Below are 20,005 nucleotides of genomic sequence, written 5' to 3'. Positions count from 1 at the left end.
TCATGCGCTTTTCTTGATTCTTTTATCGTGTCATTCTGCGAATTGATTTTTGGTCTTCTGTGTCGTCCGGGCCGCTCTGACGGGTGAACCTCGGCTTCGTGAAGTCATCAACTGTTGCCTGCATTCGAATGCGCCGGAGCTCTTCCCCGCGAAACGACTAGTCCATACAACCTTGTTTCCCCAAGCTTCAACAAACTGATCCCCACGACCTTGATGATTCCTGAATATTATCTACCGGGCCGTCCAAAACCGTTTGGATGCACCCTCTAAATCCCTTCCTCCGTGCCTTCTTCCGAAGCACTGTTCCGGGGCAGTGTACACCCGTGGAGAATCATGTAAGTAGAGCTATGATCATCTGAATCGATAGCGGGAGGCCGATTGATCCTAATTCGAATAATCCAGGTACTTCTTGTTCCTACTACAGATTGCCTGGTCGGCTCGCGGGACAGAGAGTCTAGCCTTTACTACTCGGATCTAGTCGCGTCGGAAGAATTTCTAGGCAGTCATGTGTTGCGGATCCCGCTCATCACGGGCTCAAAGGATGGAAAGGAGGAATTAAACGTCCGAGATAATAGAGGGAAAGCAAAACAGGTCACAACATTCAATGGAAGAACGGTCATTATCAAAGAGAACTCGGTATACAGTAACAAAGGTGGGGAAATTGTTGAACCCCGGATGGTTTACTGATGCTAACTCGTGGATCTATTAGGCTTTAAGTCACTCACTCAGGCCCAGCTTTTGTCTGACGCATTATACTACAATAACACATCGTCCAGCGAATCGCGACCATGGCTCATATATTACATCTCTCGCCCGTTGATCGGAACCTTCGATCCAGCCAGAATAATTCCTGCCGTCGTCCCAGGTACAACTGTCAAGCGCGTGGAATTGCCTCCTCGGGATAGAAAGAGTACAAATGGAGATAATACACCAGCGAAGCAAGAAATCAAATCACTTGGCGAGTTACTGGCCAATTTCCCAATGATTGCAAAGCAAATGCAACCTGGTCTAGAACGGCTATTTCGCGAATTTGGCAAGGAGCTTGGGAAGCCGCTGCCTCCTCCTCCATCGCGTTCGCCCTCTGCATCTGGAAGCGAACCCGATCACAAAATGTCCCGCGCGGAGACTTTGGTGGACGAGAGTTCATCCGTTCGCAGCTGGTCATCTCGTCGCGGACGCCTGCCATTTAACTCAGAGGAATATTTTGAAGATGACGAAGATCTTATGCGGCGGAGCCTAGAGACTGCGGTGACTGCTGCAATTGACCTCTTTAGATTGGTCGATAAGCAGCAATTATCTCTTCTTGGTGCGACAACCGATCTCACTGGTCCACTCGTCGAGCGGCTTATTGAGCGCTATGTTGCTGAGCAAGTTCATGAGCCTCTCCTATTTCCTCGTCTATGTGCCTTCCGACAACCTGAAGATTCGGAATTAGATTCTAGGATTCGATACATGGAAAGCATCGATGTAACCCAAGTTGGGATCAGCGTTGAAGGAGGGCGTGAAGGGAAAAGAGAACTGATTCGTCGGCTGGGCCGCGGTGTGGAAGAATTTCGCAAGATGGGCGATGCCAAAAGTCCCCATGAAATGCTTAACACACTGCTGGAGACTGTCAAAGTGATCTCTTTCCCCGGCAGTTACAATCAAGTGGATGGACTGGGATCCGAGAAAGGTCGATCGCCAATAACAATCAATGCGGATGTATTGGTTTCATTGCTGCTGGTTGTCGTTATCCGGTCACAAATTCGTCATTTGCAAGCCCGCTTGCTTTACATGCAACACTTCATCTACATTGATGATGTCGATAGCGGCGAGATGGGCTACGCACTCAGCACATTTGAAGCAGTCTTGATGTATCTAGTCACAGACTCAGCTGGTCTCCGGCGCGCAAGTGTGCGAAACCGACGGCTGTGGCAAGCTACAAAAGGGGGTCGTGTTTCAGATATGAAGAGTATCTTGGAACCAAATGGAGATCATGAATCTATTGATGAAGCCATTCCTCGCGAACCTGAGCGCAAATCGGTACTTTTCCAAACAGACAGCTCCGAGGAGCCAGAGGAGTCGCCTTTTGAGACGTCGTCTGTCTATAGCAACCCAGTGTTCACAAATGGTGAATCGGCAGTTGATGGCCCTCCATCTGAAGCACCGCCCCTGTCTCACGTCTTTCCATTCCAAACCTGGAATGGTCCGTCCACTGTCATAGACTTTACTCGGCCTGTGAAGAAGGTTTCTATGGATGTCCGCAGTTTGTCAGAGTCATCAGCTGTTTCTTTCCTTTCTAGAACCACTACTATTGGATCTATGGCAAGTGGCATCGAAGGTGATAGTTCTATTGAAACTTTGACAAAAACCCAAGATCCAGCGGGTGATTCAATACCTATGATGGCCGTGGAAAGCCGTCAAACGGAGGCGCTTAAGTATCTGTTGAGTCTTGAAGAATATTATCCGTTGGAGGATATTCTTGAAGACACAAATGCGGATGGTACCACTTTGCTCAATGCAGCCGTGCAGCTTGCACATAGTGAGATTGTTGAAATCATTCTAGACTTTCTTTTCAGCAAGACAGATCATAGCGTGATTGCAGCGTACTTGACAAAGTCGGATGTCCATGGTCGAACTGTGGGTCATTATCTTTTTAGCACGCCTTCACTTCTGGCCCGGCTTGGAGGTCTTCTTCCCTGGCGACAGAGAGACAAACATGGGCAGACACCACTCTTCGCGCTCTGTCGGTCATATGATCATCCAGAGTACAAGATTATGGTTCAGTCTGCCTTGACAGCAGCACAGAAAGCGCAAGGCAATGGAAAACCTCTTCAACTTGATGATCATGTTGACATCAAGGGCAATACATTGCTACACATCGTGGGTGATCCTGAAATAACTACACGCATCCTTCAACAGTGTGATTGCGATCCCAACGCCACCAACGACAAGAAATTTACACCGCTGATGATGGCAAGCAAATATGGGCGCGTGGACCAAGTGCGAATCCTGTTCTTGGATCCAAGAGTGGATGTACATGTAAAGGAATCCCGTGGATTGACAGCGGTCGAGCTTGCCAAAGACGACGAGGTTCGAAATAGAATCGATGATTTGATTCTACTATCGCATCCGCCATCGGCTTTGGGTGACCCGTCAGGTCGTGTTACTACTGTGGTGCGATCTTTCTTCGTCGAAGACGCAACTGTGCGGTTCATTCTCAAGTCCGGTGCTCCACATACTCCATCAGAGCCATTATCACCCCGTTACGGGTCAACAACATACACTGTTACGACATGTCGGCGAAGCTTTCAAGATTTTGAAAACCTAGCGAAATGGCTTTCAGTCGAGCATCCTGCCTCCTATGTACCATCTCTATCCGATTTTCGGAACCCATTCCAAATCCACTCTAAGCCATCTCGATCTGTGCTTCACGACCTCCAAGAAAAGCTTGATCGTTTCCTGAAAGCTCTTCTAACTCACCCGACATTTTCTACCCATGAAATGCTTTGGGAGTTCTTCCTTGTTCCAGAACTACAGCCAGAGATGATGGCGGATCGATCTCGCAGCAAAGCAGCTGTGCTGACCGAAACCATTGCCGATGAGTTTTCGCCAATCTCCCTCGAGGGTATGCGGGACACAGAGCAATTTGTATCCCATGCACAGGACATGGTCCGTGGTGTACATGTCAACACCCGCAGTCTGATCCGCCGTGGACACGCGCTACACAATAGCGTTTCGGATTGCGCGGATGCTGTTGCCCTCTGCGCACCTATCCTCTCAACGCTCAAAGAGCCCACGAATGCGCTTCCACAATCATACATAGATGCCTTCACTCGTTATGGTGCTTGTCTTTCCACCTCCAACTCCGATTCCTCCCCACTTCTCCACTATCTCGCTGTGCTTACTGCTATCGACAACACCACCGCGGCCGTTCTCACATCCCTCTCTCGTCCTTTATCCCTTATTTCAGATCTCACCTCCACAAACCGCAATGTTTCACGAAACCGCTCCTCTCTTATTTCATCATCACTCCCTCGCAAGTTCAATATCAACCTTCCAGGCTTTGAAGAGTCACGACAAAAGTCTGTCCGCGATCTTGAACAAAAGATTCAAACGGGCGAAGCCGAGTCAGCTCGCCTGGCGACGGAGATATCATGGAACAAAGATGTCGTTGTCGGCGAACTAGCCGGCTGGACAACCTGGCGCGAGAAAGTGGGGCGTGAAGCAATCCGAGATTTCGTGAAGAACACTCTCGTCCGTGAAAAAGAGCGCGGCAAACGTATGGAGCGTTGCCTACGCACCGTGCGAGAGATGAAATCATGATACCCGAGTGTTTCCACTCAACCATGTTTCTCATAGATTTGATTGCAGCGAATACCTGCGGGTTCCGAGCGAGTGTGTTGAATTTTGTATATTTCATGACGGACATGTGTTCCTGGTTTCATTATCCCCTCAATGTTTCCTTTTGCTTGGTTCCTTGCTTCCCCCCTCCCCATTTCGGATTGTTCACGATTGCTCCAAGGCGCTGGCGTAAATGGGCGTTGTACCCTTCTCATTATCCTTACACACATATTCCACGATAGTCTGCAATTTACCACTGGCATCGAAGGATCAACCTTGGAGTGATCTTGATACATCTATGATACCTTACTTCCTTTGCCCAGATAGTTAATAGCCTGCCTAATAAATGATGACCATGAAGCTTAAGATTATTAGTATGCTAAAATCTGTCACCACATACTACTACCCTACATAGTAAAAGCAATCGTCAAGAGGTCATAGGGGATAAACCTGCAGGATATTATTTTTGCAAAGCGAAACAGTATCAACATCAATTGAAGTTCCACATTCAAAACTTTACTGGAAGTAAAACAAACTCCATTTTCTCAGCCGACGGCTTTCCTGTTGTCCGCCACTGCCTTCAACTTGAATCACAATATTTATCATCTCCGGACGGAAAGCGTCCATCAACTTGAAAACCATTACACCACTGGCATTCAAAACAAGAAAAACCAGTACTCAAAACATAAATCATACTTGTGACGACTGACCCGAATTGTTAGATGATAACTGCATAGGCGACTGGACAGCCGAGGGACTTTGCCGATGAGACATGACCTGCACTCTTCTAGACCCAGCCGGAGGAGGATGACCCAAGGGCGGCGCAGAGTGTCTAGCATTATAACCAGCGTAACGACTCGGAGCTCCCGAAGTAGTCGACATAGTCGAACGAACAAGAGAGCTGGCAGGACTAGGCAAGATATTCGATGAGGGCGAAGCTCCCGATGTATTAGACGTAGTCGAACGAACAAGAGAACTAGCAGGACTGAGCAAGATATTCGATGATGGCGCAAACTGCGAGGTTCTTGAGCTGACCGGTTCTTGCGAACCGAATATCGAGCTCGATTCCATGCTTCTCGATGCAGTACTAGCAGTATTAGTTGATGAAGCAGATGTAGTTACCCAGAGTGCCGATGACCTAGGTGAAGTTGTCACAGTAGAGGCCCTGGAAAGACAAATTGGAGAAGTGGGTTTGTCCGAGTTGTTTGATGTTGTCTGTGTGAGAGGTGAGACCATCATGCTCGGTAGAGAAATATCAGTTGAGACTGTTGTCAGAGAGTCTAGTTTGCTGATATTGTTTGAGGAGGCATCATAGCTTGCACGATATAGTCCATTCACGGGGCTCTGGCGATTACTTTCCTCAACGACAAATGTGAAAGAAGGCGAACGGCTGCGACTGAACATGAGGGATGTGCGTTCTGGTTGAACGTCTTCCATGAGGAATGTGTCAAGAGTCTTGCTCGTATCGTCGGTTAAAGTGAGAGTAGATTGACAGAAAAGATCTTGGCTTTCGTTTCGAATTTTGCGGAGGCGTCGGGCTCGTGCTCTTTTGATGCACCATACTGCCAGGAAGACGATGCCGAAGAAAGTCAGGGTTCCGAGGATACTTGCGACGGCAATCGATGCTTTATTGGCATAAGACCAACTGGAGGCCTTTGGTTTGGAGAATCCGTAGTTTCTCATTTCGAGGAAATTGGTATAGTGGTTGCTTGCTGAAGTGATGATGGACCGAATTGCGCTGGAATTTTCACAAAATTGGGCTTTCCGGGTCATTCAACAAGAAGCGAGGGCTGATTCTATTCAATCTGCAGATTTTGTTGGCGTTGCAAGATAAAAGGATGTAATAATCATGGAGAAGACAAATATAAACACAAATGTAGATCTAAAAGGGACCAAGGCCAGAAGTAGCAGGCACGACTCCGAGTCTTCTTCTAGATTTGATCCTGCCAGTGAGCGACTCCCGGGGCCTCTTAGCATTTGAGATACTTCAAGTTACTAACCCTTTAACCACTTGAGTACTTCCAAGGTCACATACATGGGTAGGTAGAGGAGTAGGTAACCATTCAGCTGTAGATGTCACTGGCACTAGGGATGAGAACTGGTACCTAGTACCTGGGAGCATCAATCCATCATGATAGTATACATTCATGCTTGGTTCGCATCCGTAGCTTCTACTAGTGGTACCATTGTTCAATCTGCAATCATAATATACGGTCCAAAACTCCATTTAAACATTGTGTATAATTTGGAGTACGTGGTGTGCGATGAGTGCTTAAACCTGGAGGTGGTGATAAATCATGACATAGACTCAGAGCTGTCAGTCCTTACTTGTAGCCGATGTCACATGGGATGAGGTCATTAATTTCCTCGTGGTCATGAGAACCTCATGGGCTGTTTGCTTCTACATACATCTAGTAGTATGTGCCACATTTGGAATTTCTCTCGTCAAGTCCCAGACTCGGAGTTGCATTCTATTCTACGAGACTTCAACCCCCACGATCAACTCGCAACATGTACAAACCTCCAGCGAAAGCACCGGTTTTACAGTTTATTGGAGAAGAGCAATGCTGTCAATTTATCAATCAGGAGCTTGACAAATATGAGGGCATAAGGTAAGATTTCTATATGGTTATAACCTCAGTCGATGAACGTACCTTCGACAAACACTTTACCAATTCTAGGGAGGATCTTCTGCGGAAATGTTGTAAATCTTATGATCCGCAACAGTCTATGGTGGTTATCGAAATACCGTCCTGCATACACGCTGTAGCGTGTGCTGCATTTGGTTACATCACTGACACTTGGTTGCGCCAATCGGAAACTCTCATATTATCAACAGTTTCTGCATCGGTCTGTGGAAAGATGCGAGATAACTGCGAGGGTCGCATGATAAGGCCGGACGGTTCATTGAAGCTTCCACGGGAAGAACTCCCATGTGGAAAAAGTTGGAAGTGGCCAATTCTGGTTGTTGAGATTAAGTTGTCAGAACCCATATCGCACCTGATGGAGGATATCATCTTTTGGGTAGATGAGTCGGATGGAGATGTCAAAGTTATGATCACAGTTTCAATCTCTAGGGGCTATAAGATAAAAATCCAAAGATGGAATCTACATCGCCGACCTAATCGAGCCGATCCAATTCCATTTCCCACCGGAAAAATCGAAATCACCAGGAGTCCCAACAAGAAAAGTCCGCACAAGATAACTGAAAATCTCACAATTTCATTTGAGGATCTGTACCTCCGACCAAAAAAGCCCAAGTCGACTGAGTGTGACCTCACTTTTGCCCGGGAGAGTTTGGAGCAGATGGCAGAGCAGATCTGGATCACTCAGGAACAAGCATAGCTGCTATCACGACGTTGTTCTTGTATCATACTAGGTATCCGAGTACTGCACGTTTTGTACGGAGACCGGATCAGTGAGTGTACCTCGCAGAAGCCATGCCCACTGGCCGATTATTGGGTAATGCCAGCCTTGTCAGTCGATACGTTCCCCCATATGTGAATGTAGCGTACACTGCCTCACTCTACTCCGTAGAGCGTTCCTTAGAAAGGCTGAGCCAGCTAAACAAAAGCACCTGCATAGCCCACCCGCCGGGCGCATATCTTCCCAGTAACTAGTTTTACAATAACCACTGGCTAGCAACTCGAATAGCCAATCATAATGCAGACTTCATGGCTTTATATCGTTAATGTCAGGTTATTTTTACCGATAATTCATAGGGCCCACAGGTATCCAGCCCTGCAGATACCTAGTGCTCCATAGATTACAGCAGGGGGGGGGGGCGGAGGCTTAAGTTGTCTCTACATAAGCGCCTGGCAATATTGGAGGGTATGCCTAACATACTAGTAATTTCTAAGGGGTTTGCCGACTTTGCCTTTGCCAGAATGGTTCCCTTTCTATTCTATACCCAGACCTATCCTTGAGATAGTCTGGTCAAACCCCCGCAGTGGCAGTCCAGATTAATCATAACAAAACGTCCAGACTCCAGAGCCTCGCAGGATGCATCGCCCAGTACGTGATCCTACTCTAAGGTTCTTTTTGAACAAACCCATGCTGACCAGGACTCAAAGAATGTAGAAGCAAACCCATCCCTCTCTTCGAGAGCCCAGCAAATCGATGCGTCCTCTAGCGAGCCCCGAGAACCGGACGGAAAAAACGAGCCCATCAAAACGATTTTTACTGACGAAGAGCGAGCCGCAAGAGCGGAAAAAGCAAGAGTTTCCTCCATAGGGAAAGGGCTTTGGGAAGCGGCTCATGCCAAAATCGATAAGCAGCGATTGGATCGGCTCCAGAGACAGGTCAATGATGGGGATGAGAAAACGCCAGAAGAACTGCAAGATGCAGTAAAGCAAAAAATAAATGACATCAAAGATTCTAGATTGAAGTTGAAGCTTCGGAATGGTGAAGTCTTGCAGATCAGGGATGGAGCTATGAAGGTGATCAGGACCATTCTCAGCTACAAGGACATAATTACAGCGGCTGTAGCTTCCGAGACTCATGCCAGCCTTGCTTGGGGTGGCATCACTGCCCTCTTACTAGTAAGTACATGAAGTCGTCTGAAGATTACGAAGAAAAAGGTAATTAGGAAGAAGTGGCTCTCTAATGATCCTTACTATCTAGATCCTCTCCACCGCGTTATCGCAAACTGACGATGCTCTCAATGATTTGGATGGCATTTCAACTCTCCTTATTCAATACCGTGCTATTGAGGTTACCTATGATCTATCTGAAAATCCAGAGGAAAGATTTGGAGCCTCTGATCACATTCGAAAGCTCCACAGCCAGCTCAGAGACCAAACTATTGAGCTGTATAAAGAAATACTTGAGCGTCAAATTGACCTCATGGATCATTATTCGCACAACAAATTTCGACGAGCGATTCAGGATATTCCCTCTACATCACTGGGAAACTTCTCAAAAATTCAGGAGATTTCGGGTGATGCTTTGAAGACTTTGCAAATGATGGACAGCGTCACGATAGTTGATGTTGATCGCCAATTGGTACCACCCAGAAGCAACTTCAAAGAGATCATGGATCGAATGAACGAAGTACACAAAAATGTCAAGGTATAATTTTTCATCATATACTAAACAGTGCCAGATCTCCTAGCTTACCATAGTACAGGATCTTTCAAAAGAAAATGTCATCAAAGGTCTCCACCGAGTGAAATCTGCAGCGTTTGATGCCACTGTGGATGGTGAGCTTCTTCCTTCATGCTTCAAAGATACCAGAGCAAACACATTGGAAAACATTAGAGCTTGGATACATGACGCAAGTATGGATGCAAATCGTGTCTTTTGGTTGAGCGGCATGGCTGCACTGGAAAATCAACAGTCGCTCGTACCATTGGGCATGAGCTTGATAAGAAGGGACAGCTAGGAGCCAGCTTTTTCTTTTCCCGAGTTCATGACGAGCGGGCTAAATCCGAGAACTTCTTTTCGACTCTTGCCCTCGATCTTGCTGCAAAGGTCTCTGGATTTAATGAATGCTTATTTCGAAGTCTTCCCAAATATGAGGACTTGCGATCCAAGTCTCTCAAGGATCAATGGGATCATTTAATTCTTCGGCCCCTCCAAGCTCTCGGAGCATCGTTATTGGTGCCGCTTATTTTGGTGGTTGTCATAGATGCTCTGGATGAATGCAAAGGAACTACAGCTGTTCCTGAATTAATTCGTCTGTTTGCGAATTCATCTGAGGATCTTTCTGACTAGTCGAAATGAGGACTACATCTTACAGCAGCTTGAAGGAAAGCCAGATGTGACTCAACTATCATTGGAGAAAGAGATAGATACAAGGGACGATATCTCTAAGTACGTCAGAGATAGTCTTACCAAAATTTCAATATCAAAATAGTTGGAGCCATGGCCTGAAGAGAGCCAGATCCAGGAACTTCTACAATGGAGTGGAAATTTGTTCATCGCTGCGGCTCCTGCATGTCGCTATCTCCAGCTGGGAAAATTTCCAGAAGACACACTGCAAGAGTTTCTCGAGGCAAAAAGAACGATGAACGATAACAATCCTCTTGACAACATGTTCAGTCTTTTACTTCACTCCGCATCTGCAGCTGCAGCAGGTCCAGACAAGACCAGATTTGCTAAAATATATCCCATGGTTATAGGGACTATACTTGTTTCCAAAGAGCCAATGAACGTGCGCGACATGGAGACCATGCTTGGTCTGAATACAAGAGAGATAAATTTCATACTGAGTCATCTACTGTCCGTTTTGATCGTTGCTCAAGACCGACAGACCTCAATTCGACTGTTTCATCTTTCATTCCGTGACTTCCTTGTGAATCCAGAGAGATGTCAAGATATGAGGTTTTTTATAGATGAAAGCGAGGCTCACAAAAATTCATTTGAAAACTGCTTCAGGCATCTATCGAGCGGACTGGAAGAGAATATGCACCGATATCACCCAGGAACACTCATCTCTGAAATGGACCCACATAAGGTCCCTCATGTTATCCAGTATTGTTCGCAGTATTGGGTCTCTCATTTGACAGAAGCAGCAAGCAAATTATTCAAAACTGGAGATAACAAGAGAATTCTTGATTTTCTCCATGAGTATCTTTTACATTGGGTTGAGACTCTTGCCATCATCGGAAGAATCGATGATGCGGTCAATGGACTTGCAAATTTGAAGATTCTCGCATCGGTGAGTTAATTTATAAATTATTCTTATGAGATTGCGTGCATAGCTAGACGAAAATCAGAGTTTGGAGCAGTCAGATCTTGAAAGCTTCGTCAAGGACGCTCATCGCTTTATTCTTTATCATCGACCGACTATTGAAGAAGCACCTCTCCAGGTTTACTACATGGCAGCCATTTTCACACCCACAAATAGCCTTATGAAAAAGGAATTCTCGAGCCACTTCCCGGCGTGGCTGCGTAAATCCCCTATCATGGAGCGTGATTGGGACTCGCAAGAACAGAGTTTCGCATCTGACGGCCATATTCATACTGTCGCGGTATCAAATGACGAGAAATTGGCAGCGGCTTTTACCAAGTACGGAATCCACGTCTGGAATTTGGTGACTGGCAAATTAGAACATGTTATGAATCAAAGAAGCTTCAGTCAAGCCGGGAATTATCTCAGGTTCTCTCCAGCTGGAACTGAACTGTATGCTTTGTTTGATCCAGAGTATAGGATAGCCCAAGGGGAATTGAGACTAAAAGGCTGGAGTCTGATAACAGGAAAAGCTTTGACAAGATTCCCACAGGAAGAGCTCAATTTACTTTCTTTGGGAGACTTCAATCGCTGGAAATTCGAATTTAACTGTGGCAATCCCCAGAACAGAGATTTTTCATTGGAACCAGAAAATGGTTCGACATGGGAAGAATTTCAGATATCCATTTCCACGGATTGGAAAGTGATAGCACTCTTTGAAAAAAACTGTGCATACATTGGAAACTCTGATACAAGAAGCATCAGACGCATTTGGAAATTCCCCGATGAAAAAGGATCGATATGGAATGTTGCGGTATCAGAAACCAAAGTTGCCCTTCAGTTTGACCGGAATAGTGCATTAGGAGGACCACTGATCAAAGTCCGTGACATCGAAAATGACAAAGAACACGATATTCGATGTTTTGGTAAGGGTCCAATCTGGAATTTGACTATTTCATCTGATGGAAGCAAACTCGTATACTCTATGAGTTATCGTTCTTTTGAGCTATGGGACCTGGATTCCAATCAATTGGTCTACTCCCCTCAATACCCCTAACTTCTCTTTCGCTCTGGCTTTGCTCCCTCAGAGTAACAGAATCCTTACTGGTGCCTCTCATTGTGTCCAGGTACTTGATCCTGCGCAGCCACATGTCCTTCGCATGGACAAATTCTCTGGTCTACTTTCACTCAACGTCGATGGAACAAAGGTTCTTTTGAACATTCGGCCCCTAAAGGTTATATTCACATTTTGGATCTTGTGAAAGAAGATGTAGCTTCGCTTTCCAAATATGGGACATACTGGAAGCTTGACAGCAGCCATGGCCTTGTATTCCAGGGAATTTCACATCAAATGGACGGGGAAAAAGACGGCATTGAATGGAAAGGAAAGCAAGGGCTATGGATATGGAGCCTGATGACTGAGATACCACATCTTACAAAAGGCACCGTTGTCCCTACAAGCTTAGGAAGGTGGGACACTGTAGCAGTGGCCGTTTCCTCGAGTGGAACAAGAATTGCCATTATTGACAAATTTGGAGGACGTGATCCTAGTACTCTTGAGTCCCATCATATCAAATATTGTGAGCTTCTCATCGAGATTTGGGAGCTCTGTGAAGATAGTACACCGTGGCATCTCCACCAGACTGCGAGACATGCCACGAATTTTGGAATTGCACTAATCAACTCGAATATGACACCCAGTCTCGGTGCTGAATTCTCCGCTGACGGAACACGGGTCATGATTTGCTCGAGACACCTTAATATTGATGACCCCGACCTACCAACTTCTTGGACTGGTTCCGTTATAGTTTGGTGCGTGGAAACTGGGGAAATTGAACTTGAAACTTACTTATCTGAGGAACTCCTTTGTGCAACTCTGTCTCATCATTCCAAGATGTTGGCCATCGGCTTTGATACAGGGGTGGATGTATTGGAGAACAATCGTGGCCAAACTAAGAAGCTTTCGTTCAAACATGATGGGAGACCAGCTTGCATCGCATTTTCAACCCAAGATACCAGAATAGCAGTTGGATGGGATGTCGGGGAGGTCTCTATCCGTGTGATATCTACGGGCGAGACTCAGTGGATATTAAAAGGCCGACCATTTCTGGTCCGACACTTGCAATTCTCCTCCGATGACTCCTGGGTAGAAGAGCCCTTCTATACACTCGACGGCTCAGGGGAATGGATCCTCCATGACAACAAAAAGATACTGGCGCTCCCACGCAAATTTCAGGGCGATAACTCCGAGTCCAATTTCACAGACTTGCGAGAGGATTACAAGGGCAATACTATTGCATTTGTCTTTAAGGAGCTCCACCTTGTGGCCTTTATGTTCAATGGTATTCCCAACCTCTGAAAAAAAGTGTTGAACTTCATCCTCCTTGCGTTGTGTTTACTTTCCTCCAAGAGAAAAGTTTTTCGGGAAGTGAATCCGCGAATCTTCTACACCAGAATCTGCAACAGTTGCCAAGTCTAAAAACCGAAAATCTCAAGCCCTGGTGTATTTTCCTCGACTAAATTAAAACAGCAGGCTCTATCGCGCTATTATGTAGTCCGATCCATCGCTTTAAGTCAAATTTTTTCAGGACTTAGAGATTTCATCACGAGTCAACTGGTACATTTATACCAAGTACATACTCCGTGTTCCATTTATCTTCCATGGTTCCATGCCAAGATGATGCCAAGGCTTCATTGATCCAATATAATCAAGAATCAAAATTAAAGTAATTCTAACCATAACTTAGAATAAACCTACATCTTATCACTTAGACCTTCTTAATTGAGCCCGTATCCTGTACAGAATACCCACTGTACTACTAGTTCATCAATGGTGCCTCGCTTGAGCGTTAGCTCCATAAAGGATTATATAATCATTGATCGATGGTCCATGTTGCATTTTGGGATGGAGATCCGGCTTGAAGGGTCCGAAGGGACCAGGCTCCATAAGAAGTTAGAACTTGAAATCACATTGATCCATTGAACATTCCGAAATCCAACCAAAAAAAAATCACTTTAGAAATTCCTCATTTTTGCACATTTTTCAAGCTCCAATTTCAACATGGCCGCATTCTATGAACCACCACCACCTTATCTCCCACACGATCCGGCAACTCCCGCAGCGACATCGGCGAGTACAAGATTGAACCCCGTCATATTCCACATCGGGTTCTTAGAGCGCGAATACCGCATAACATCTGAGCACGACAACGAGCTCGGAATAAAGGTCCAACCACATGAATGGAGTCTCAAACCAGATTTGATCTTCTACCGCGGCAAAGAACCAACCAAAAAGACGGAACTCGCTTCCTGTGAATTCAGAGAAAAGACATGTTCTGTAGATATGGCCGTTACGAAGGATTCATTTGGCGATAGGTCGACACTTTGGTGGTCGGCTATGGACCCTGAGACTTCGATCTTTGAACAGTTCCGTTTCATGGCAAAAGTACGGAATGCGAATCCACTAGGTATCTCTGGGCTCAGCTTGACGAGTCCTCGGCCTTTTGTTTGGAAATGTTCCTCCGATTGGAAATTGGTGGATGAGCTTACGGGGAATGTGGCAGCTATTGCACACAATGTGAATTCGGCTTCAGGCCAACATGGTTCATTGGAAATTTTGATGACATATGGTGATAAATTTAGTCTGATTACTCTGACTTCCTATCTTACACTCTGTGAGAAGAGGAAAAGAGATGCAAAGAAGAATCGACTGTGGTAGATTGGAAATAAGTGGGCTCATGTATTTCTAAGAGACATAAGTAAAGAGCTGAATTGAGACTGAATATGTACAGAAGTGACATCAAGTATCGTATCGTCGTTTTTTTCCTATAAATTTAGTGAACCTCGAAGTGGATCGTTTGTTGGATCACATTTGGTTGGTTGACTAGACCCTCCACGCTTTCAGTATCATCTCTGTATGATTCCCGCCATCCACTGGTTACCAGTACTGATGTTCCTGGGCTTAGAGGCGGATCCCCCGGATGCGATTTCCTCTTGGATGAAATGTAAGTATTCGTTTTGGAAGGTCCTTCTGTACGGTCATCGTGGATTTTGAACGCGTAGACATTTGGTTGAAGTTCCACAACCAGACGACCCAGGGATGGAAGAGCAGTTGTGATAATGCTGAGGTTCATCATCGCTCTGAGTTATACTGTTAGTTTGGCTGTCAAATTCGGTGGAAAGAATAATTTCCAAATTACTTACTGGTCCCATACAGTAGAGTTGGTACTGGCCCCTTATCATCAAATTAGAATACGGTATTTGGAGGATTATTTTTTTGTTAAACTCACATGTAACATCGGATGACTGGAGCATAAGAAGAATGTGATGAATCTCAACTCCGGTAGCAGCGCAGACCCTGCATGCTATTAGTAAAGAAACCATATTATGTTTTTAGATGAAGACATCTCACATTAGCTTGCTAGCGATAAGTGCCATGATTCGGAATCGTTTCCATCGAGACAGCTGCACATTGCGGAGCAAAATGCACGGAAGCACTACAAGTGCGACATCTGTACTGATGTTCAAGGCTGCAATTGACTGATACAGTGCTTCCTAGGAACAGAGTTAGAATAGATGTTCATTGAGAGTCATTGGTATGAAATCCTGGATTCAGGAGCCTACCTGGTTGATACATTGGCCAGACGAACTCCATTTCCATGGAGTTGGCATAGAACATCGCAGGCCTAGAGCGAGGATAGTGCCAAGAGCCCATGCAACAATAATAACCATCAAAGCTCCATTTGCCCATGTATACCCGCGCGATGTCATTGTACTCTGGAAGAGCAGCCCGGACGAGAGTTTGCTAAGCGTTATCGTTATGATGAGGAGGATCTGTGCGGCGTATTCATGCTATAGGAAAACCACCAAGTCAGTCTCTGTTCATTGAAAGCAAAGGGAATAGTCGCACTGTTCCATACCTTGAGAAACTGAATAAATGCATGATTCGTGATTGTGGACCGTTTCTTGCCGAGTCCATCTGAAATCGCAAGTTGAACAAAAACACTCTGCAATAGACCGCATAGCTATAGGTCGTAGCAATCAATTAGCAATTTTGAATGCCTTCAGTGACAATACCTAGGTATAGCGAGAAACTCACTGCGGATGCTCCTAGCAAAATATCATCTGAATGGATCACGCGACCGATATACCATCTAGAGGTCAATCGAGTGACCACCACAAAGATACTCAATACCAAGAGAGTATAAACTGCGACAGCCACATATCCGCCATGATCCTCATCAGATATAGCAAAAAGCGGAGGCAGGGTGCCCGCCATCACAAAATGCGACAAGATAATCCCACAATTGGTATTCTAGGAACTCCAGAAACAAAAATGGATGGCAGCCCGCAGATCGGCGGGTCGCGTATATTTGACAGGCCCGTGGCAATGTCGTCTAACAAGCGTTAGACCATGTTACCTCATACCACTATGCCCCTGAACTTTAATGACAAGAAAGTAGTCGAGAATATCCCTGTATACTGATAGCGCTCGTCCAGGGTACCAGACTATTCGGAGGAACTGCAGTTTTCTTTTCCATCGTCCGTTCGTACCAAAGAACAATGGAATCTTATTGGCAAGACCCAAGATCTTTTTATTCCTTTATCTTGCGCCGTTGATATCTGAAATTTCGCCGGACTCCGGCCGGAGTGCTTGGAGTGGCGTGCAGCGGTAACAGGGGTCCAAAGGTTCTCCTCCTGAGGGTCTGTGTGTTCCCCATTTATCGCATGGCTAGATGGCTTTTAGGAGACGTAAGCTCAAAGTCAAAGTTATTAACTTTGGCGTTCGCTTGGCCCTACCAAATGCCGATTTCGGTCTCCAAGATAGCGATTTAGGCCAGAAATGAACAAGGAGAACATTGCTCCGTAACAAGGGTGGTCACTAGCTCGTTATAAGCTGAACTAAATTGTCTTTAATTATTCCTTTCAACCCGAGGAGACAATAGTCCAAGCCATGTTTCAGAATCAGAATGGGCTTATTCTCCCGCATTCTGGGCTATCAAAGGTGGAACCTCGGGAGTGACGGTGGCCCCGACGCGGAGGAGATACCCCGATGAGCGAGAAGTGGACCTCTAGATCTAACTCCCGCCATCGAATCAGAATCTCTTGATACTTGGAACACATGCGTGGCTTGCACCATTCTTGTCATTTGCGAATCAGAATACGCGATTGATTAAGCCCTGTTTTGTGGATTTTGTACGTATCAGGGAGCCTCTAAGGCCAAAATAGTCAGGAGCTCGTGCGCATGGTCCGATAAGGTGGAGATTCCACCAAATCCGGCTCTTGGTAGGGAATTGAGCTTCTTTTTTTTTCTTGAGGCTGGACAATTAGTTTGCATTTGCATGGGCCAAGCACGTGGAATTCGATATCAATTATTGACGTGCTCACTGGTACATATGACATTGCATTTTGCCGTTTAAGAACACCCATACCTCGGTTGCGTCAGATTTACACCAGTGTTCTGAGTGCTCCTGAGAAGTCTCTCGTCATTATGGCGAGTCACGGCATCGAAATGGGCCAAATGGCTGCCAAGTCAGTTCAGGTCAGCGTGTCGCATGCTCGTTCAGGCTCAGATGGTGGATATCATGGCGGTGTTTCCACATCAAGGTCAAGTAGGAAGAATTTGGAGGTAAGTTTGTTTGAGTAAAAGACTTGGAAACGGATGGCAGTAAAGTAACACTCACAAATTCTTGTTAGCGAAAATTTGGATCTCTTTCAATGCTGTCACTATCACTTATTTTACTATCTTCATGGGAGTCTATTGCGAAGTAAGCACTGAGGACGTTCAAGCAGATTCACCCAAGTTAGCTCACATCCACACAGCAGCTTCGCGTCTGGTCTTCTGAATGGCGGTCCAGCAGGCCTCGTCTGGGGCATGGTGCTATCAATAATAGGAACAATGGCGATGGCCATGTCGCTCGCTGAGCTAGCATCGATTTGCCCCCGAGCAGGGGCACAATACCACTGGACAGCCGTTCTAGCACCACCCAAGATTCGCGCTTTCACTACCTGGATGCAGGGTTGGATTACTGTTTTCGGATGGCAGGCTGCAGTCGCAAGTATTTGTTACTTGATGGCAACCCAGATTCAAGGAATGGTTCTATTGAATAATTCGGACTATAATCCTAAGCAATGGCATGGCACACTTCTCATGTGGGCGATTGTCCTTTCTGCCGGCTTTATCAACATCTATGGAATCAAGATCATGCCGGCCTTACAGATGCTTGGGGGTATTATGCACATTACCTTCTTCATTGCAATTTGCATTCCTCTGGTCCTCTTGTCTCGCCGAAGTACCTCATCGTTTGTCTTTACTGAGCTGATGGTAGGGGAAGAGGGATGGCAGTCACATGGTGTTGCTTGGTGTCTTGGGATGTTGGTAGTAACATATTGTTTTCTGGGTGAGTAAACTGAGCTATGACCAACATCTCCATACTTTCATCTGCATACTAATAAGTCATTTTTTTCTAGGATTTGATGGAGCAATTCACATGAGTGAGGAAGTTCGCAATCCGGCAGTCGTTATCCCTCGCATCTTGATCCAAACCATCGCTCTCAACGGCTTGATGGCCTTTGTCTTCGTGCTTGTTATACTGTTCTGCCTCAACAGTGTGGAAGACGCATTGAACCCGCAATATATTTACCCGATGATTGGGATCTTCAAGAGCTCTACACAATCCGTAGGCGCCGCCACTGCTATGCAAACTGGTATCTCTCTCATTGGAATGGTGTCCAATACTGGTGTGGTTGCATCTGTCTCACGGCTTACTTGGGCTTTCGCTCGCGATGGCGGACTCCCGTTCTCTAACTATTTTGCCCATGTAAGTCCACACTGAGCTTCGGGGCCGCCTATCTACTATCATTTGGCCATATCTAACGTCTCGACAGATCGACCGCAATCAGCGCGTGCCAAAACGCGCGATTTACCTTGTGTGTGCCGCAGTCGTCATTCTCTCTACAATTAACGCCGCGTCAGAGACTGCTCTGAGTGCCATTCTTGCTCTTTCGACCAGCTCTCTCTACGTCTCATATCTTATTCCGATCGTCATGATGATCATCCGGCGATTAGATACCAGTCGAGGGCCAATCCAGTTTGGACCTTGGAATCTGGGACGGTATGGCATGGCGATCAATGTTTTTGCGCTGGCTTTCGGCATCTTCGTCTGCATTTTCGTTCCCTTCCCTACAGAGATACCTGTCACAGCTGCTAATATGAACTGGTCAGGTCCTGTTTTTCTTGGAGTCTGCATATTATTGATAATAGATTGGGTATTCCGGGCTAGGAAGAAGTACATCGGACCAATGATGGATGTCATGCAGCCAGAGAGCAAGCGGAATATTCCTTAAGAGCTTTTTCTAATAATTTACATAATGAGATCTTGAAAATTTCTTCTTTTGGTCAAATAATTGAACTAACGGTAACTAGTGCAGTGGAATATGCCGAGTAAACAAAACAAACAGAGCAAACAAGGTGGGTCGCTTAGTCAGTCATATGGTATCCACCGTAGGGTATATAAAGAAACTTTTCCCTCCAAGGTTTTCTTTTCTTCAAGCGACTCTACGTATGTTCTCCCACCCCCATACAGGTCAACCACCTCTCTCAGGACTTTTTACTGACCTTTTTCTGCTACAGTTCAAAGAATCACTTTAGAGTAGACGTCCCACTTCTAAGCTCTTTAAAAGAGCCACAGAATCTCCACCCTTGCTGATGACTTCTATGTCCTCGATGCCCTAAAGTGAAACCTTTTTACTTCCGACTCGACGTGTCACGCGTGCTGTTTACAGTGTCTGCTTTTCGTGTCCAGGGAGTGGTGATGATCTTTACCAGTTCTCGGCGTCTGACTTCGGTCGGCTGGTGCTGGTGGGTGTCGAGGAGGTCTGAAAGGTGCTTTATCCTTGATTTCTTCTTTGATGTGGGAAAATTTCTTGGTGCTGGCATGTGGATTGAATCTAGTGCAGAAGCTTTCTCAATGTCAACAATGAAGTTTTTTTCAAATCCTTTTTCCCATT

At 45.8% G+C, this 20,005-nt stretch overlaps 9 protein-coding genes across 9 annotated transcripts; 6 read left to right on the top strand and 3 right to left on the bottom strand.

Annotated features, from left to right (window-relative positions):
- Positions 1-257: 257 nt before the first annotated feature.
- Positions 258-4,305, top strand: N7483_011323 (putative VPS9 domain protein; the record flags this gene model as incomplete). The annotated part of the gene is made up of 3 exons (XM_057094750.1): positions 258-335; positions 403-652; positions 710-4,305. The coding sequence occupies 3 exons, from the start codon at positions 258-260 to the stop codon at positions 4,303-4,305; spliced, it is 3,924 nt and encodes a 1,307-aa protein (XP_056940721.1).
- Positions 4,306-5,013: 708 nt separating this feature from the next.
- On the bottom strand, positions 5,014-6,006 carry N7483_011322 (uncharacterized protein; the record flags this gene model as incomplete). Its single annotated transcript, XM_057094749.1, has 1 exon — positions 5,014-6,006. One exon carries the CDS (start codon positions 6,004-6,006, stop codon positions 5,014-5,016), a length of 993 nt encoding a protein of 330 aa, XP_056940720.1.
- An 828-nt stretch (positions 6,007-6,834) lies between these two features.
- N7483_011321 (uncharacterized protein) lies at positions 6,835-7,668 on the top strand (the record flags this gene model as incomplete). The annotated part of the gene is made up of 2 exons (XM_057094748.1): positions 6,835-6,935; positions 7,005-7,668. 2 exons carry the CDS (start codon positions 6,835-6,837, stop codon positions 7,666-7,668), a joined length of 765 nt encoding a protein of 254 aa, XP_056940719.1.
- Positions 7,669-8,325: 657 nt separating this feature from the next.
- On the top strand, positions 8,326-9,399 carry N7483_011320 (uncharacterized protein; the record flags this gene model as incomplete). Its single annotated transcript, XM_057094747.1, has 3 exons — positions 8,326-8,337; positions 8,397-8,864; positions 8,947-9,399. 3 exons carry the CDS (start codon positions 8,326-8,328, stop codon positions 9,397-9,399), a joined length of 933 nt encoding a protein of 310 aa, XP_056940718.1.
- Positions 9,400-10,765: 1,366 nt separating this feature from the next.
- On the top strand, positions 10,766-13,355 carry N7483_011319 (WD40 repeat domain-containing protein; the record flags this gene model as incomplete). The annotated part of the gene is made up of 4 exons (XM_057094746.1): positions 10,766-10,984; positions 11,043-11,449; positions 11,852-11,922; positions 12,142-13,355. The coding sequence occupies 4 exons, from the start codon at positions 10,766-10,768 to the stop codon at positions 13,353-13,355; spliced, it is 1,911 nt and encodes a 636-aa protein (XP_056940717.1).
- Positions 13,356-14,057: 702 nt separating this feature from the next.
- On the top strand, positions 14,058-14,714 carry N7483_011318 (uncharacterized protein; the record flags this gene model as incomplete). The annotated part of the gene is made up of 1 exon (XM_057094745.1): positions 14,058-14,714. The coding sequence occupies one exon, from the start codon at positions 14,058-14,060 to the stop codon at positions 14,712-14,714; it is 657 nt and encodes a 218-aa protein (XP_056940716.1).
- A 115-nt stretch (positions 14,715-14,829) lies between these two features.
- Positions 14,830-16,274, bottom strand: N7483_011317 (uncharacterized protein; the record flags this gene model as incomplete). The annotated part of the gene is made up of 7 exons (XM_057094744.1): positions 14,830-15,136; positions 15,200-15,230; positions 15,286-15,353; positions 15,408-15,550; positions 15,620-15,847; positions 15,916-16,020; positions 16,095-16,274. 7 exons carry the CDS (start codon positions 16,272-16,274, stop codon positions 14,830-14,832), a joined length of 1,062 nt encoding a protein of 353 aa, XP_056940715.1.
- A 1,212-nt stretch (positions 16,275-17,486) lies between these two features.
- Positions 17,487-19,342, top strand: N7483_011316 (putative amino acid permease; the record flags this gene model as incomplete). The annotated part of the gene is made up of 5 exons (XM_057094743.1): positions 17,487-17,624; positions 17,693-17,763; positions 17,819-18,396; positions 18,467-18,816; positions 18,884-19,342. 5 exons carry the CDS (start codon positions 17,487-17,489, stop codon positions 19,340-19,342), a joined length of 1,596 nt encoding a protein of 531 aa, XP_056940714.1.
- A 300-nt stretch (positions 19,343-19,642) lies between these two features.
- N7483_011315 (Nucleic acid-binding OB-fold) lies at positions 19,643-19,934 on the bottom strand (the record flags this gene model as incomplete). Its single annotated transcript, XM_057094742.1, has 2 exons — positions 19,643-19,726; positions 19,779-19,934. 2 exons carry the CDS (start codon positions 19,932-19,934, stop codon positions 19,643-19,645), a joined length of 240 nt encoding a protein of 79 aa, XP_056940713.1.
- Between the last annotated feature and the right edge of the window lie 71 nt (positions 19,935-20,005).

The sequence above is a fragment of the Penicillium malachiteum genome (assembly GCF_028827825.1).
Source record: "Penicillium malachiteum strain IBT 17515 chromosome Unknown utg000005l:1.0-9002435.0:326005.0-9005861.0, whole genome shotgun sequence".
NCBI classification, from domain to species: Eukaryota; Fungi; Ascomycota; class Eurotiomycetes; order Eurotiales; family Aspergillaceae; genus Penicillium; species Penicillium malachiteum.
Note: the sequence above shows the minus strand (reverse complement) of the source record. Positions and strands in the feature narration are given on the sequence as shown.